The 19,202-nt window shown below is 42.0% G+C and overlaps 2 protein-coding genes across 3 annotated transcripts in view; both read right to left on the bottom strand.

Moving 5' to 3' along the window:
- The window catches only part of brd2b (bromodomain containing 2b), an 11,541-nt gene extending 890 nt beyond the window's left edge, over window positions 1-10,651 (bottom strand). Inside the window, exons 1-4 of one of the 2 annotated variants that reach the window (XM_042102933.1) lie at window positions 10,574-10,651; window positions 2,378-2,669; window positions 1,913-2,050; window positions 1,214-1,343 (exon numbers count right to left, since the gene is read on the bottom strand). In XM_042102933.1, the coding sequence (XP_041958867.1) occupies window positions 1,214-1,343; window positions 1,913-2,050; window positions 2,378-2,569 (460 nt within the window). In that variant the 5' untranslated portion in view covers window positions 2,570-2,669; window positions 10,574-10,651. Of the gene's footprint in view, window positions 1-1,213; window positions 1,344-1,912; window positions 2,051-2,377; window positions 2,670-5,442; window positions 5,591-10,573 lie in introns of those variants that run through there. The other variant, XM_042102931.1, reaches the window with a different exon arrangement.
- The window catches only part of LOC121718035 (NACHT, LRR and PYD domains-containing protein 12-like), a 1,225,568-nt gene that overhangs the window by 968,535 nt on the left and 237,831 nt on the right, over window positions 1-19,202 (bottom strand). The gene's annotated exons all lie outside the window — the stretch shown is intronic.

Below are 19,202 nucleotides of genomic sequence, written 5' to 3' on the forward strand. Positions count from 1 at the left end.
AGAGAGAGAGAGAGAGAGAGAGAGAGAGAGGGATAAGAGTTGAGAGAGAGAGAGATAAGAGTTGAGAGAGAGAGAGAGAGAGAGAGAGAGAGAAAAAAGAGAGAAAGTGAAATAGAAAGCATGAGGGATAAGAGTTGAGAGAGAGAGAGAGAGAGAGAGAGAGAGGGATAAGAGATGAGAGAGAGAGAGAGAGAGAGAGAGGGATAAGAGTTGAGAGAGAGAGAGAGAGAGAGAGAGAGAGAGAGAGAGGAGAGAGAGAGAGAGAGAGAGGGGGATAAGAGTTGAGAGAGAGAGAGAGAGGGATAAGAGTTGAGAGAGAGAGAGAGAGAGAGAGAGAGAGAGAAAAAAGAGAGAAAGTGAAATAGAAAGCATGAGGATAAGAGTTGAGAGAGAGAGAGAGAGGGATAAGAGATGAGAGAGAGAGAGAGAGAGAGAGAGAGAGGGGGATAAGAGTTGAGAGAGAGAGAGAGAGAGAGAGAGAGGAGAGAGAGAGAGAGAGAGGGGGATAAGAGTTGAGAGAGAGAGAGAGAGAGAGAGGGGGATAAGAGTTGAGAGAGAGAGAGAGAGAGGAGAGAGAGAGGGGGATAAGAGGAGAGAGAGAGAGAGAGAGAGAGAGAGAGAGAGAGAGAGAGAGAGAGAGAGAGAGAGAGAGAGAGAGAGAGAGAGAGAAAAGAGAGAAAGTGAAATAGAAAGCATGAGGGAAGTGAGGGAGTGATGTGAGTGGAAAGAGAAAGAGAGAGAGAGAGAGAGAGGGATAAGAGATGAGAGAGAGAGAGAGAGAGAGAGAGAGAGAGAGAGAGAGGGGGATAAGAGTTGAGAGAGAGAGAGAGAGAGAGAGAGAGAGAGAGAGAGAGAGAGAGAGAGAAAAGAGAGAAAGTGAAATAGAAAGCATGAGGGAAGTGAGGGAGTGATGTGAGTGGAAAGAGAATGAGAAAGAAAGAGAGGGAGAGATTGAGAGAGGGGGGGTGGACAGATGATGGTGGAATGACAAAGAGACAGAACATAGTGCGTAGAGGGAAAAACAGAGAGGAAGAGGTTTAGCAACATTAGCAATAACAGTGTTATTATAAAAGATTCTAGAGCGCTCTGCTCTAAGATCTTTGGTTATTATTACAGTGATTTAACTGCTCCCTTCCAATCCAAAAGATTCCACTGATAATAGTGTCGACACAACAACAGTAAAGGCATTTCTAGGTTCTAGAATGTTCCTCACCTGGGTCTCTCTTCCTGCCGGGCCTCTTGGTTGCCACGGTGATCTCTATTTCCTCCTGAGGCATGTCGGAGATTTTCTGCAGGAAAGCCTTCTCCAGTGCCTCGGCCATCAAGACAATATCATCACCGGGCTACACACACACACACACATTTAACATTAGTTGATTTATAATGTTGAGACAATGAAAACCTTATTTAGTTTGAATGTGCTATTATAAGTTGGTGAACACTGGATCCTAAGTGTAGTCCAGTATGTGTGTGTTTGCGTGTCCTCTTGTAACACTTATATCTGAATGGTGTGTAACACAGTGGATATGTAAGGGATAATGTACAGAATGCCGGTCAATATCGGAGAATAAGTCCTGACGGGGAACAGGACCCCGACGTGCCAGTGGTGGGGTCTTGTTTCGTCCTGAAGGGACTCATTTTCTGATAATGACCGGAGTTTTATACATTATCCCGCTTATTACACGGCTACTTGCCATCACGTATGATTGATATGAAATTCAAATGAATTCGGGTGCGGGACGGGTGTTGGTTCTATTTTATGTGGGTCGGCTCGGGTGTGGAGTTTAATAAGCTGTCGGAAAACAGGTCAGGTGCGGTTTTAAGCAAGGCGGGTACGAATTTACAAAATCGGACCCGTGCAGGACTCTGGTGTGTGTGTTTGCGTGTGTGTGTGTCCAGATTGTGTCCACACCTTGTTGTAGATGTAGCAGTTGGTAAACATGGTGTTGAAGTCCTGGATGCACTCTTGGGCGTTGTAGTAGTAGCCGTTCTCCAAACGCCTCTTAATGGTGCCCATGTCCATGGGGTTCTTAATGATCTTGTAGTAGTCCTGAGAGAGAGATGGATGGAGAGAGACCGGGGGGAGGGAGAGAGAGGGAGAGAGACCGGGGGGAGGGAGAGAGAGAGAGAGAGAGAGAACCAAGCCAAAAATGAAAACAACAAAAACAGGTATCGGTCAGATAGTCATAGTCAGATATAGAGGTAGAGATAGAGATATAGATGTTATTGATTCAGAGGGAAATTGATGTTGCATGCGTGTGTGTGTGTGTATGGGGTATGAGTGTTTGTGTGTACTAGCACAATGCTTCTGACCATATTTCACATAATCCCCCACTCCCTCTTTCCCAAACACACACAACCAGGTGGTCAGTCTCACCGGAATGTTGAGCTTCATGGCATCTACGGGGGCCTGGAAGGGCCATGCAAACTGGTGCTTCCATAGCGTCTTCACCACCCCCTTCAGTAGATACTGCAGCTGATTGGTCTGCCTAGGGGGGCGGGTCGGGTGGATGGTGTCCAGGACTGGAGGCCTGAGGGAGAGGGGCGTGGTCTCCAGACCATCCCCCATGCTGATTGGCCAGGGGGTGGCGCTGGGTAGGACGTGATGAGTCAGTGCGGAACCTTGAGAGGGCTGGGTGGAGTCAGGAATGGACAAGTCATCCTCCTCACTGAAGGGGAGAGAAAGAGGGAGGAAGAGAGATCAAGAGTTTGCCGTTGACAGAGGTTGTGCTAACCGAATATTTTTCGTCATTGACGTTAAATTTTGAAACGATGATGGAAAAATATGAAGGCTGTCCGTTTTACAGATCATAACACTTATGGTGACATAGCTTTGACCAACGCTCAGTTTAGACCAAAGATTGCGGCTGCAACTAGTCCACTTGAAATCAGCAACTTGTGGCAACAGAGTGTTCTAAAACGGAGGGATTCAAACCACAGGTATGCAACAGCACCGTTTATAGCCAGCTGGTAACTTAGCCATCAAAGTTATCCAACTAACCGTAGCTAACTAGCTAGAAGGCAGTGAAATTACATTACTAATCCCGTCTCTCCTCAAAACTATGTCGTTGTGTTTTCTGTCAGAAAAGTCATGAGGTAAATACTGCAACTGCGATTTTATACAACGATCATGTTGCTATGGAAACTATGACAACAGTTTTCAAAGTTAGCATTTGACAGTATCTGACAGCTTTACTGTGATCCCCGAAGCTACAGGTGATTGTTTTCATTTAGATTTGAGGGATAGGTCACGCCAAACTGACATTAAAATTAAAATGACAAGCAAAAATAGTACACCTAAATGACTTTTGAAATGAATTTTACAACCCTGTCAAAATGACGGACAAAGTAATGTAACCTCTGGTCATTGACGTCAGCAACAACAAAAACAAAAACAAACACCACCACCACCACCTCACTGAAGGAAGGAGTAACCAGAAGAGAGAGAAGCCATATTTACACTCAAACAACAAAACAAAAGCTATCGAGAGATTAGAGATTATTAAGGCTGCAACAATTAAATCGCATAATTTTTTAAAATGATGATTTGGAAAATGCTTCAAATTCTCTGCAGCTTGTCAACGTTGAATATGTTCAGCCTAATTTTCCCCTCTATGACGGTAAACTAAATATCTGTGTAGACAGAATGATAGTAGTTGGGTCATAGTAATAACCAGCAATAACCAATACATGTCATTTAACCTTGTGATTTGGACAACGTCAGAAATAGATTCAAATCACTGTCGGCGATATTTCTCAGACACGATACTTGGACTTGGCTAATATACCAGACCACAGAAACAAAAGCCTATTACATAAGATTACGATATGGTATGGATTTGAGTATGTGGGTGAATCTTTTGCAGAATAGGCTCTGCCAAAGGTTATTTGGCATGAGACACTGGTAGCTTTTATTAATGAAATGTGTGTGTGTGTGTGTGTGTGTGTGTGTGTGCGAGGTGGTCAGAGAGACCACTACAGACTCTCCATGCAGTGTAAAAAGGGCCGTAACAGGATTCATTCAGACCACTTCTGTGTTGAGTGACTCATAGATCCTGTGACTCTGTGTATTGCTGTGTGTGTGTGTGTGTGTGTGTGTGTGTGTGTGTGTGTGTGTGTGTTATGCAACATGCCGTAAAGAGTAGAGTGATCATTAATGTTTAGTAATGCCACTATTTTGGGTAAAACAAGTTTGACATGTCTGGTCTGTCACAACACACACCCACTACAGTCTCCACATGCATACAGTGACACACACACACACACACACACACACACACACACACACACACACACACACACACACGGATATTAAAAACGGGAAGCACCAGATGTGTGACTGTGGTTCACAAAAACGGTAATCAGAGAAGCTCACACCTTTTACTGAACACATCTCCCACCACACACACGCGCGCACAATGTTTGTATTGTGTTTGAAATACACAAACAAACCCAAACACATTGAAACTCACATGTAAACAACGCTGTGACAAACTCAATTTGTCTGTTATCTTTCGAAAACGGGCACACACACAAAATACAGCATCCATAAAAATATACGAGAAGAACCACTCCAGCCTATAGCATTTGCTACAACATAGATTGCATTCATAACATAACATACTAGTAAATCCCACACACACACACTGACCAACTGGTGCGCTGTGGGTGGAGCACATTCCCTGACCAAATGCACCATTCACTGTGTGTGTGTGGGGCCAAGTGTATCAATCTTTTTGTATACATAGATCCACATGTAAACACAATCACTCGATTTTTACACAACCCATGTGTACGCATTTGAATAAAAGGACAGGTAAGAGTAATAAAACACAACCCGTGTACACATCTGTACAGGTAAGAGTACTAAAACACAACCCGTGTACACATCTGTACAGGTAAAAGTACTAAAAACACAACCCGTGTACACATCTGTACAGGTAAGAGTACTAAAAACACAACCCGTGTACACATCTGTACAGGTAACCGTAAGAGTACTAAAAACACAACCCGTGTACACATCTGTACAGGTAAGAGTACTAAAAACACAACCCGTGTACACATTTGTACAGGTAAGAGTAATAAAACACAACCCGTGTACACATCTGTACAGGTAAAAGTACTAAAAACACAACCCGTGTACACATCTGTCCCATATATTGTGTAAGTCAAACCACATAGACCAGACCAGGCGCAGAGCTTAGGCCCTACGCACACAAAGAAAAGTGCTCAGCATTGTGTTAGTGCATAGAAACCATTGATATATCGCGTCTGCTTGTAGTATGTGTGTATTGATGTGTACTTATAGTCCCTTACAGGTTCAATACAAACTGATATTTGTGTTTGTTACTGTGTGTATCTGTGTGTATGTAGGCCTGTAGTGTGTATTTGTTCTTTGATAATAGTTGTTGGTGTGTGTGTGTGTTTGAGTTTGATTGTTACCTTTGAACCAAGGCTGAATATTTTGTTATTTCCTCCAACAGTGAATCCAACTTCTGAAAATCAAGCAGAGTGCTGGACTCTGAACGCATTTTGCAAACATGAGACGCAGGCATGACAGAGACAGAGAGAGAGACAGAGACAGAGAGAGAGACAGAGAGAGAGACTCAAAGTCGAGCAGCAAGTCTCTCAGCGGAGAGCGGGCATGAGAGCCTGAAAGTCTCCATCATCACTCCTCGGACCCTGACAGGCTGAGCTGTGGGAACCGGCCTCACCGGCGCTTCCAGGACAATCAGACCCAGATCCAGACCAAAGCAATGGATACCAGAAAATAAAGACAAGGTCAAGTGATCAAGGACTAGCTGGAAAGGATCCACCAGTGCAAACGAATGGCAGGGAAATCCATTTTGGAACGGGAAAGGTAAGTAGCTGTGATACTCCAAAAGATTTTCTGCTTACTCTTCAGTCTCGACCAAAAATCCAGAAATTACTTCTGTGTAGTAAGGATCTGTGTTTACATTCATCCATCCAGTTTTACTCATTCATTCATTCATATGTTTGTTTTACTATGTTTTCTTCTTCATTCTTTTCCACGGTCTTTAGACAAACGCTCAAGCAACCGGAGAACAATAAACTTTGAGACAACAGAGAAGTGTTGCAACACAAGTCCTAGAACCAAAACAGCAGGACACAGAGATCCATTACTCTAGTCCTGTCAGTTGTCCTGTCAGTTGTGTCTCTGTTGAGCGGACAGAGAGAGAGAGATCCACTACTCTAATCCTGTCAGTTGTCCGTTCTGTGTGTGTCTGTTCAGTGGACAGAGAGATCCACTGCTCTAGTCCTGTCAGTTGTCCTTTCTGTGAGTCTCTGTTGGGAGTCACGGTTTCATTCCTTTTGTCCTCGTGTAGAAAGAAGTATCAATCAAAATCGACAACGTCTTCTGTGTCTCTTCGTGACCAACACTAGACTGTGTGTGGTTCTCTAAAAGTCTCCACTGAACTTCCTTGTACGTATTACACCCAGTCAACACATATGCGCGCACACACACACACACCACCCTTTTTTCAATTCCCATCAGTAGCAGGATCTCGCTCTCTCTCTCTCTCCAGGGGACAAAAAAAACCACAGTCAGAATTTTCAGTTGAATTTCCAGTGAAGAAATCAGGGGAGGAGATGGTGGTAATGTCAAAGGCAGATTGGGAAACAGGTTTAAAATACACACTGAGTCACCATGTGTGTGTATGTGTGTGATTGTGTGTGTGTGTGTGTGTGTGTGTGTGTGCAGGAGGCTGTATGTGAGAGTCTGTGCACACGTGTGTTTGTGTGTGGTGTGTGTGTGTCTGTGTGTGCAGGAGGCTGTATGTGAGAGTCTGTGCGCACACATGTGTGTGTGTGTGTGTGTGTGTGTGTGTGTGTGTGTAGGGGGCTGTACGTGAGAGTCTGTGCACACGTGTGTGTGTGTGCGCAGAGGCCTGTACATGAGAGTCTGTGCACACGTGTGTGTGTGCACGTGTGTATGTGTGTGTGTGTGTGTGTGTGTGTGTGTGTGTGTGTGTGTGTGTGTGTGTGTGTGTGCCTACGCCTCTTACTGGTGACTGATTTCCTGAAGTTACACCTAACATCAGTACAGTTCAACTGGTTCCCTAATAACTCTTCAAGAGTGGCGCTCTCAAATACTTATTTGAAGCACACAGCTGTCATTTAGAGTCAAGCATTATCAAAATATCAGTTAGTGGCAATGGGGCCGTGACAAACTATGAGGAGGCTAAGGCAGAACCCATTGCAAAGTTGATGCTAAGCCATTAACCTAATAATGAACAGACTTACAGATTTAAAAAAAAATTGTGCACAATTGTGGGGAAAATATCTAATTGCGATTTTCAACTTCAACATTTCAAATTTTGCTTCAAGTTGGGCCATTTGTGATTGGTGAGCATGACTAGTGCATGACATGATGCTAATGTTCCATTTTTGTCCAACAATGGGGGCTCTTGGAAGCCTCAAATAGTTCCCGTGTGTTAGCAATTAGCCTGTTGAGGAGTACAATCATAAATATGTGATTAGAACGTTAGAGTTCCGCACTATGATGTGACAATTACCCTCAGGTATTTTTCCCATAAACACTGAAACTATAGATCGTTCGCATATAATTCTAGAAGGAACCAGAAAAAGAATTCAGTCCTCAACAGCTGCTGCAGTATTAAATGAATGTATATGGACAGTTTGTACTCAACATTTAAGACTCAACATTGAAGAGGCCTTGTTTACATGTATCTAGATTTTTATTTTATTTTTTTAAACAGATATTTTTTTTATGCGTTTATTTATTTTAATCGTGTTTAGGCTTACACAGCATTGGAGCGTCAAACAATTCCGAACACGAATGTTTATGTAGAGTAAACTCGTCTGCGTTGTTCCCCCCTCAATGAATGGCAGGAGACGTAAGACCAGTGCGTTAGTTCATCAGTCTGGAGGGAATAACAACCGGGTTGGGAAAACAATGCCTGCCAGCGTGGATCACAACACAACATGGGATGGAGAATGCTGAAAGAATGGGTGATTTGCTGCCCGTAGTCTCATTAATACGCCTATGCCCAAGTCACAAAGAGTTTACGTTACATCAGACTCTCCCAGGCAAGAGAAGAGGCAGGGCCGCTACTCTTAAAGCACTAATCATGTCGCCACCAAGACGCTACTGTGGCCCGTCCAGTGGGAAGGATAACAAACAACAACACAAACTCAGCAACGCTCAGTAGCAGCAGCCACAAACACGAACAAACAAACAAACAAACAAACAAACACACACACACAATCTCTCTGGCTGTCACTCTCCCATGACGCTGATGAGAAGAGAGGTTGGGTTTTGAAGGGGGCTGTGTTTTCGTATAAGACTGGACGAGAGGCGGCCGCACCTACACACAGGGTGGGAGGGAAAGGACAGACAGACAGACGAGAGAGGTTGGGGATGCAAGTTCCATTAGAGGATTTTTGAAGTGAAGTCAGCGATTGCGCATGAATTTGTGTTTTTTTATGTTTATGTTATGTTGTGGTTATGATTGCCTCCGTAGCACTATTGAGCAGGTGTTGCTCTGCCGAGTACATGAAGAATTATTCTTGAATTCCCCCTTGGGGATCAATAAAGTATCTATCTATCTATCTATCTATGTTTATATTTTAATTTATTTGCAGACACCTTTTTCCCCAAAACAATGTACATTATATTTTAACCAAGGACCAAACGAAACAAATCAGGGAGGTAGATCTCACAAAATGGGCAGCTAGCAGATGTGGGGAGATGATTGCTGAATGTGACAAAAAAAATGTATGGGCTTGAAATTGTGTATGATCTTTACGTTTGTGTTGTTTCCATTACTTCGCTGGCCACTACAAGGCAGGTATCTTCGATCTTTCTCTTTGGTAGGCTACACTCAAAAACCTGATATTATCATAGGGTAATGTACCCACAGACTAATGGTGTAAGGTGGCCAAGTCTGGACCAAGGGAGTAGCCGCTTGCTTGACATGCAAAACCAATACAGTGACAGCTAGCTGATTGGTGAGAGGTGGTGGGCCTCAGTAATATCGTAATCTTGCCCACCCACCGCAAAAGCGCGCATGATATGATCTGATCATGTCTGTTTGACAAGCTAAACAATTCGACTGCCACAGCCACCAGAAAACCACGAGGGAGAACTGACACTTAAGCATTATAAGCAATGGGGCGGGGTGTGTTAGCAACATGGTGCAGGATAACCGCACTCTGAGAAATATAACAGATATTTAAAAGAAAATGAAACACACAATTTAAAACCTCCAAATTCCCTTAATATGTGTCTAGCAGCTACGGTTACTGGTTTCCGACGAAGTAGTCTCCGACGCAAACGAACCAGTGACCTTTGGTAACTAACTGTTCAGGTATTTGCCAGCAAGATATGAAGAATCGTGCAATCAATCGGGTAAACAAAACCGGGTAAAACAGTGAAGTTAATCAAACCGATTCAATCATGGTGCTGAATGCTGAATGATTTAAGTTCACAGGTCTCAACGGTCTTACCCTGCGAACATCTGTGATTACCGTCACTGCCGTAACCTCTATGGCTGAAGTTTGCTTTGCTGTGCCCATTAGCTGCATTGCTAGACTTGTCAAATGAACATCATTCTTATAGCGTACAATGGATAGATGTGGTCACGTCTTCACTGCCGATAAGCCTGATGTGGAATTGAGGCTAGCTGGTGAGCCATCTGATTAAATCACGTTTCATACCCGTTGACCTACATTGCTATTAGCATAGTTTGCTAGCAAAATTAGCTAGCAAGCTAGCTCGCTTGTCTCGTTTGGCCCAAGTGGAACTTATGGCCATTCTGTCACGTAGCCGAGTGCTGTTACTACTATGTTAGCATAGCTTCTTGTTTGGTTTGCATGCATGTGAATATTTCCTCAACGGGTATTATATGAATTTATATACTTCAGAAGTTTGGCAAGCAACACGCAATGCAAAACAATTCCTCGCCAGCTAGAATCGATTACCTACTGGAAACAGCATTGGCTAGCATTGCAACCTTAGATTGCAACTTAAGAAAATTCCTCTTCCGTGCATGCGTACCTTCCCCTCACATTGCAACCATTTGCGTAAACACTGTTCAAGAATACAACGTGGACAGTCTTCCCATTCCTCACGCCATTATGCAATGCAAGTTATGTACGTACAGTAAGCCCCCTTGTGCGCAAAATACGTTAACTTTACTGAAGCTACGTAACTCACATCACGAATATGGCCTCTAGGCTCCAAATAAACACCCAGAACTGAGCGTGGCACGTTTTGACAGTCGCAGTCAAGACGTAGACGCAGAGACATCGCACACCACGAGCTCAAATACTCTCGAGGGTAGCGTATTACATGTGAAGAAGCAGAAGTATTCGAAAAATACTTGAATGCATTTCTTATCCCGGTGCCTCACCGGCGCGAGGCCTCCACAGTTCAACTCGTCACCCGTTTAGCGTCGAACACAACGTCCAGCGACCTACATATGTCTCACCGGCCAACGAATTGCTCCTAATTAACTTCACATACACCAAATGACTCTGAAATATGTAAAGCAATCGGAAAATAACCAATATACGCCCATTTATTTACCTTCTTCACCTAGCTGTCAGTGAGCGCGCGCAGACCTTCCTCTCTCCCCGAATCCAGAACAAACACGGTCGTTCGACGCCGTGTTACGTCAGACGCACAACGAACGGAACGTCGTGTGCTCGCTTCAAATTCAATGTTGTAGCAGAGAATGTAGACGGGCTCTGGTTGAAGTAAGTTCACTTAAAAATAAAAAATAGAAAACCCTACACCAATATATTTGAATACGACATTGTACGAATCAGTGTGTAACAGCACATATAACACATTACAAATAAATGGCTATAAATTAGTTGAGTCATTATTAGATGAGTTTACCCTACATTCAACCAGAGACGTACATTTTTGATGCGGAATCATGAACAGACGAACTTTTTTTATTATTATTTACTAACGCCTATGTTGTTCACATAATAGCACGTTCAGGTATTTAATTTCACTGTCTTTAAAAAAGAAGCTCCAATGAAATAATGCAGCGCCACCCTGTGTCAGCCACTAAAATAGGCTGCTGTTCTGAAGTAGCCTACTAAAAAATGTAAAAATGTAGGCTACACTACCGGTCAAAAGTTTGGGGTCATTAGGCTACTGCAGCAATGCGGCGTGGCATGGAGTCAATCAGTCTGTGGCACTGCTCAGGTGTTATGAGAGCCCTGGTTGCTCTGATAGTGGCCTTCAGCTCTTCTACATTGTTGGGTCTGGCGTATTGAATCTTCCTCTTCACAATACCCCATAGATTTTCTATGGGGTTAAGGTCAGGGGAGTTGGCTGGCCAATTAAGAACAGGGATACCATGTTCCTTAAACAAGGTACTGGTAGCTTTGGCATTGTGTACAGGTGCCAAGTCCTGTTGGAAAATTAAATTTGCATCTCCATAAAGTTGGTCAGCAGCAGGAAGCATAAAGTGCTCTAAAACTTCCTGGTAGACAGCTGTGTTGACCTTGGACCTCAGAAAACAGTGGACCAACACCAGCAGATGACATGACACCCCAAACCATCACTGACTGTGGAAACTTTACACTGGACTTCAGGCAACGTGGATTCTGTGCCCATGGGTGGACTGGCCATCTGGCATACCGGGCATTTTCCCGGTGGGCCGACGCACCTTTTGGGCCGATATAATAGGATATAATTGAATCATTTTGGACAACGATCGGCCCAAAGGAAGGACAATCAGCTGCCCATTGGTTACATTTCCATATTGACACTTGACTGATCCAATAACAGCTCACGTCAGGCTCCACACCTCCTCGCATTTTGGCTCAGAGCCAGGATATTGACTCCAATCGGATATTGTGAGCGCATCAAAAGTTAATCGAAGTATAGCCTACACGAAATTGCGGCGGGTGCCGGTAGTGACAATAGTGCAAAAGTAACACTAATGTAGACGCTTAAAAAATACAATATTGCAAGTAGGCTAGCATATGTCAGCAACATGTTGAAGTTCATTGAGTTTGAACGAGGATGTAAGCAAGCATACAGAGCAGAGGGACAGTGAGCAGGTGGTGGAGAGTGTAGGGAGCCTAGTTGAGGCTACATGATAAGAACTCAGTGGTGGAGCAGGTAGGCTATGTGTGACATGCCATGCTGACGATGATGATTACGATGACTTATTAATTGCGATAATGTAATGGTAATGATAATGTAAGGCCGTGCTGTGCATTATAATGACAAATAGCGCAACTTAAATGTTCTAAATGAATAATTTGCAAACCCAGATAGCAAAAGAGAGTCAAATCGATGTTAATTGTTGGTCAGATTGATCAGTGACGCCCAAAATTCAACATTGATGGCATGAGTGGTGGTTGGTCTCTCAAAGTAGCGTCAAAGGGTTCTATCTTGGAAGGGTTATCATGGTAAAGATGGGCTAAAAGACTAGACTGACGGAAATGTAGGCTACAAAACATGAAGTCACATTCATGCACAAGCCAACTAATATACAATAACCTATATGATAGGCTACTGGAAGACATTAAAGATAATTAGTTAATGTAGCTATAATGTTCCAAAATGTACCAGTAATGTATAGCCTACAGGCAGGGTAGGAATTTCACGGCGGCCATGGCCGTCGTAGCCCCTTGCGCTGGCATGAAGCCCCTTTGAAAATCATAGGTTTACAGGCCATGGTGGCCTTGGTGCCCCCTTCTTTCAATATTCTGCTTTGCGTCCTACTAATAGCGATTTTATTTAGCCTGTGGCCTGTCAAAATAATCTTAGCATTCACAGTGCAAATTAATTTAGTCTTTTACGCAGTGGAGTGCGTCCAAATTCACCCATTCTTCTCAGTTGAACTACTCACGAAGTAGCCTATTCATCACACAGACATCACAAGTATCACATGAAAGAGCTTTTTCTCAGCTTTTAAACGATGTTAGCCGTAATTGTTGTGTTGAACGGTTCGCGAGAAAAGTAAATAATATAATTCAATTTAATCATTCTACTGAAGGTTTTGCGTCCATGATCTCCCTACCCATTCATCTTGGTGGAATACTTCACGAACCCTTCTTTTAACACATGACAAATATATCAGAATAAACAGCAGACCTTACCAAACACAAAGGTGTAAAGCAGTCCCCTGTATGTCTCCAAATTTGGGCTTTAAGTTTTACAATGTGTTTAAATTGTTCGACATGATTTCATAACGGGCCAAATACAAAATAAATGTTACAAATATCGCCTAGATATTAGCAGTGGTGGAATGTAACGAAGTACAAATACTTCGTTACTGTAGGCCTTAAGTACATTTTCCACGTATTTGTACTTTACTTAAGTAAAATGTATAGTGCATACTTTTGACTTTTACTTCGTTACATTTTACAGCAATTATCTGTACTTTTACTCCGCTACATTTCTACAACACCATCGTTCCTTTTTACGATACATTTTATGATCAGTTTTTTTTTCTCTCAAACACGTTTGTTTTACCAGGGGGCGGGGTTGCTACCAAAGATTCTGGAGCGCTACGTGCATTCTTAGAAACATAAGCTTTTAGTCTAAACCAGGCAAAGCGTGAGCTTGTAGCCATCTGAATTCGGTAGGCTATATTCACCAGACCCATGGCTACACTGTACATGCAACTGTGTTCTGTGCCTTTCTCTGTCTGTTATCTGCAGCGTTAGGGCCTCCTCTCCGATGAGATTGCCATCCGCGGATCAGCGAAGTTACAGTCTATGCCCATGCTTCTGTCACACGTCTGATCATTTGCGGAACAAATGAATGGTAGCCTAGACTATTAATGAACCGGTGGCCGGAAAAAACGTAACATTTTCCAGATTAGGAAATATTCCTTAATTGTGTGTGATCAAATAAAGATGCATAGCCTACAATTGGGGGGTAGTAATGTGAGCGCTCATTCAATGTCTATGCGTCTGCGCAAGTGAAACTGAACCTAATCATAAAGACACCTTTCTCAGCAACTTTTCTGTTCAATCAGCATAATTGGCATTACGATCCACCCGACGTTTCCCTTGTCTACCCCGTTAAACTTCAGGCTCTCGTGGTTTGCTGAATGATATTACTCAGCAGATCACCCTAGTAACCAGAATTACAGTCTTGTAGGTCAGAATGTAAACTGGGCCACAGATGGCAAGCACAATTGCATTAGCTTAAAACTATCTAGTTGAGTATAACCTAAAACTAGCTTAATTAAAATGCCACAGCCCATACTGATTTTTCCTTTTAGAATATAGATATTAAGAGAATAAATCATTATGCAAATACTTTTACTTTTAATACTTAAAGTACATTTAAAAGCAGGTACTTTTTACTTTTACTTAAGTAGGGTTGTCATTGTGGTACTTTTACTTTTACTTTTACTAAAGTAAATATTTCTCTGTGTATTTGTACTTTTACTTAAGTACTGAGTTTCAGTACTTCCTCCACCACTGGATATTAGTAAATCAGAGGACAGCTGACTAACAGTTTGTGAAAGTAGCCTTAATGATCACAAAATGCTAAGCATGCATCTAGGCTATTTGAGTTTCTTAAAGCTGTGCTGTGCTTAAATTTAAATTGTTCAATACATGATTTCATAGCAGGCCAAATATAAAATAAATGTTATATAGCCTAGATATCTGTAATTATTAGATGATCAGATGATTTACAGTTCTATGTAATATGTCATGTTTCATGTTTTTGTAATGTTTCATACAGTGATGCAGGTCTACTGCAGTGAATAGGCTAAATACAACTTTGATCATTTTTATAGCCTACTACTGTATAGTTAACTTTGGCCTTTGTGCCCCCCACCAAATATGCCCAACTGAAGGCCAAGTGGCCTTGCCCCCAGAATGGTGAAATTCCAAGCCTGCCTACAGGAATAAAATATTTCCAGCAACAGCCCTGTTTAGTTTGTGTTGTTTCAGTTGTCCTACACCTACATGTACAGTGATTAACGTCTACGACAATCTAGGTAATTTAGCTCTTTACACATAGGCTTCAGTAACTGTTTGGTGCTGCTGTCAGTTGAGCATTGTATAGTTTAAATGTAGCCTATTGAATCATTTGAAATGATACTTTGAATTCAAGCAGAAACTCTTCTTTAATAATTGCTTGTATAGCCTAGGCTACTTGAATATGGAGATCATGTGCTTCATGGCTACCTCTGATCAGTCAGATCAGCCAATGAGGCCTACATCACTTTCAGTGCTCCATGACAGTTGGAAATATATGCATATTTAAGGGTAATGCAAAGATTTTGTATTTAATTAGGTGTGCCCGACCGATTTGAGGGCCGCTTGGGCCAAATATGCCAGGGCCGATTTTTGGTCCCAGTCCGCCCCTGTCTGTGCCTCTCCTCTTCCTCCAGACTCTGGGACCTTGATTTCCAAAGGAAATGCAAAATTTACTTTCATCAGAGAACATAACTTTGGACCACTCAGCAGCAGTCCAGTCCTTTTTGTCTTTAGCCCAGACGAGACGCTTCTGACGCTGTCTCTTGTTCAAGAGTGGCTTGACACAAGGAATGAGACAGCTGAAACCCATGTCTTATATGTCTGTGCGTGGTGGTTCGTGAAGCACTGACTCCAGCTGCAGTCCACTCTTTGTGAATCTCCCCCACATTTTTGAATGGGTTTTGTTTCACAATCCTCTCCAAGGTGCGGTTATCCCTATAGCTTGTACACATCTTTTCCTTCCCTTCACCTCTCTATTAATGGGGTTGGACACAGAGCTCTGTGAACAGCCAGCCTCTTTAGCAATGACCTTTTGTGTCTTGCCCTCCGTGTGCAAGGTGTCAATGGTTGTCTTTTGGACAACTGTCAAGTCAGCAGTCTTCCCCATGATTGTGTAGCCTACAGAACTAGACTGAGAGACCATTTAAAGGCTTTTGCAGGTGTTTTGAGCTAATTAGCTGATTAGAGTGTGGCACCAGGTGTCTTCAATATTGAACCTTTTCACAATATTCAAATTTTCTGAGATATTTGGGATTTTCATTAGTTGTCAGTTATAATTATCAAAATTAAAATAAATAAACACTTTAAATATATCAGTCTGTGTGGAATGAATGTATACATTTTACAAGTTTCACTTTTTGAATGGATTTACTGAAATAAATCAACTTTTTCATGATATTCTAATTACATGACCAACACCTGTATGGAATACAATCAACAGACTATCCACTTTTTAGACTTACTAATTACTGTGAATTGTGAAAGAAAATGATACACCTCCATGTACTGACAGAAACACCATATTACATGCCACTAGCTTCCACCCTGACCATGTCATTAACAATATCCCTTATGGGCAATTTATCAGGTTGAGGATAATTTGTAGCAAGATGACCACAATGTTAAGGATAATGAAATGGCTGAAATATTTAGGGGGTACAGTCATGCTCGTATTTATACCGCTATGGAGAGGGCTAATCAGAAGGATAAAAAAAGGTTCCAGTGGATGGTTCTTCACTATGGATGGTTCTTTGTGTAGGCCTCATGGTTCTTAAAGGGCTTTGCATTCCATTTTGGTTCATGTGAGGTATTAGGTATGAGGTGTTAGGCCTACACAGACATGTGCCAAACTCATCACCCCAGGCCCATATGTTAGGCATTAGGCCTATGGTATCATGAGATGCGCAACATAAATGTGGTATCTCATATTTAATCTCTGCACTTAAACGCAGAGGTGGAAAAAGTACGAAAATATTGTACTCAAGTAAAAGTACCAATACCTTGATGAAATATTACTCAAGTACAAGTTAAAATACCGATCTGAAAATGTACTCAAGTAAAAATAAAAAGTAGTTCATTTAAAATGTACTTTCAGTAAAAGTTACTTAGTTACTTTTTTTTTGGGGGGGGGGGGGGGGTACCAGAACAACCAGTTTTACCAAAGACTTTCTAATGAGGAGATACAGCACTCAAAAAATCCTCCATAGTAATGCATGGAGTTAGTTTGTAACGCCAATATGGCAGTTGTCTACACATATCACAACCCTTCCGCGGCAAAACGTCGACATGTGAATACATTGAGCCAATCATGTGGTGTGTTGTAAAATACATTGAGCCAATCATGTGGTGTGCTGTGAAGACATCGTGCCAATCATCTGTTGTGATCTCGCTGCTGTGTGCCCAAAAACTGTTGCAATATGGCCACCGAGTGGAGGTACTTGCCTGAAAAGGACGTTGAGAAATGGAGATCTATGTGAAAAATCACCGAAGTTCTCCTTTAAGTTTGAGCAGTAATTGATTTTCAAAGTTAGTTGCACTCATCCTTGGGTCGCTTTGCAGTGAACAGTAATCCAGCACAACTGAAAAGCCCCTCACAGCCAGCTGAGGCAGGCAGGCCAATATTGAGTTGCAGAGAGTTTTTTTTATATTTGGAAACGAGCAGAAGGTTCAGCAGATTAAAGGGCGTCGTACTGGGGGGGAAAGTGGGAAGTATAGGGCCCCAATGGAGGAGAGGGCCCGTGAAAATACAGGAATACAGGGGGCACAACATTTTCACCAGGCATTAGTAATAACTCAGGTAATCCACACATAAAAACAAACAACTCCATAAGTAGTCATGTAATGAAGTGGAATAACACAGGGGAAAAGTATTAAACACGCTAAGAAAAAGCACTAAGGCAAGGAAAGGGAAGGAACGAGCTGGAATCTGTATAGAGAGTAGTTATCCTTTCTATCTGTGCAAATTAATATAAGCTTGGTTAGTAGCCTACATATTGATGGGCTATAAAAAGGTTTTTCATTACCAAGGTGTCACACAAGAAACATTTCATGATGGATAAAAGCAAAAAGCTCTTCCAAGACCTTTGCAACCTTATTGTTGCAAAACATATCAATGAAACTGGTTACAGATGCATTTCAAAACATCAGAATCTTCCAGTAAGCAGCATGGGAGCCATTATCTGCAAGTGGAAGAAACATCACTGCATCATCAACCGGCCATGCATAGGATCTCGTAATATTTCTGACCAGGGAGTCAGAAGGATAGTCAATTCCAAGAGCCAAGGACCACTCGGAGAAAGCTCCAGAAAGACTTGAAGGCAGCCAATTCAATTAAATAGTTCTGGAAGTAACTAAAGATCAGGATTCACAAGAGGGACCCCTGGAATCTGATACTGCAGACCTGATACTGCGACCAATAAGTTTTGTGATACAGGAAATGTCTTGAAGCTGTCTTTACAAACAAAGGCTTTTCCACAAAGTATTGAAGAAATTTCAGTAGGCACGTTCAATCCTTTTTTCTGTGTCATTCCACTTTAATACACAAAACTCTTATGTTTGGATTTTTTATATGTGTGTTAATATAATGTGTGGTGAAAATTTCGAATAGACTCACGGGAAGTTTAGGCTAATTACTGAAAAAATAAAATAAGCGTTCAATACTTATTTCCACCATATATTTATTTTACCTGAATATTTTAACTTCCAAATTAAATGTCAAAATGAATGTCAGGCGAAATTTAAAGTTTGACTGACTGGATTTTGTATACAAAACATAGTGAAAACTGTGTAAGGTCACTCTCACTCTCCCTTGCTAAAGCGCTAAATGGTTTAGTCCGCCTGCACGATTCATAAGGTAGTCTATCTTTTGTTTATTTAGTAGTGGTGTGCGATACTGTAAAATTTGGTTTCGATCCGATACCAATTAAATATAGGGCCAGTATTGTCGATACCGATACCAATACTGATATTTGTAACTAAAAGCAGTTTATATACTTTTATGTAGGGGCCGAACAGTGTGTTATGATTTATGACATGAATAAAACATCAATATGCTAATGATTTTATGATTCCCATTTCAGCAACGAAACATTGCAAAGCGGGCATGCAAGATGTGAAAGGAATCGTTTGCTTGACTGTAGGCTAGCCCTTGGTGAAACAGGAACAATGCATTTTGAACAAATTGAGAGATATTGGAAGTGAACTGGAATTAAAGTATCGATCCCATCACACTGGTATCGATCCGATACCAATACCAATGTTGGTATCGATACTATCGATATTTGGATCGATATGCCCATCCCTATTATTTAGTTGAGCATTGCTAGTAGTGGACCGCTAATTGTTTTGCTGCTGGTGCAATGTCTTTCTCCAAGAAAGCCAAGTCAGGTTACTAAAAACAAAGGCCAAAACAGGAAAAAGAGAGACATCAAAATGAGGGGAAACAACTGCTAATAAACTTCTTT

The sequence above is a fragment of the Alosa sapidissima genome, chromosome 9 (assembly GCF_018492685.1).
Source record: "Alosa sapidissima isolate fAloSap1 chromosome 9, fAloSap1.pri, whole genome shotgun sequence".
NCBI classification, from domain to species: Eukaryota; Metazoa; Chordata; class Actinopteri; order Clupeiformes; family Clupeidae; genus Alosa; species Alosa sapidissima.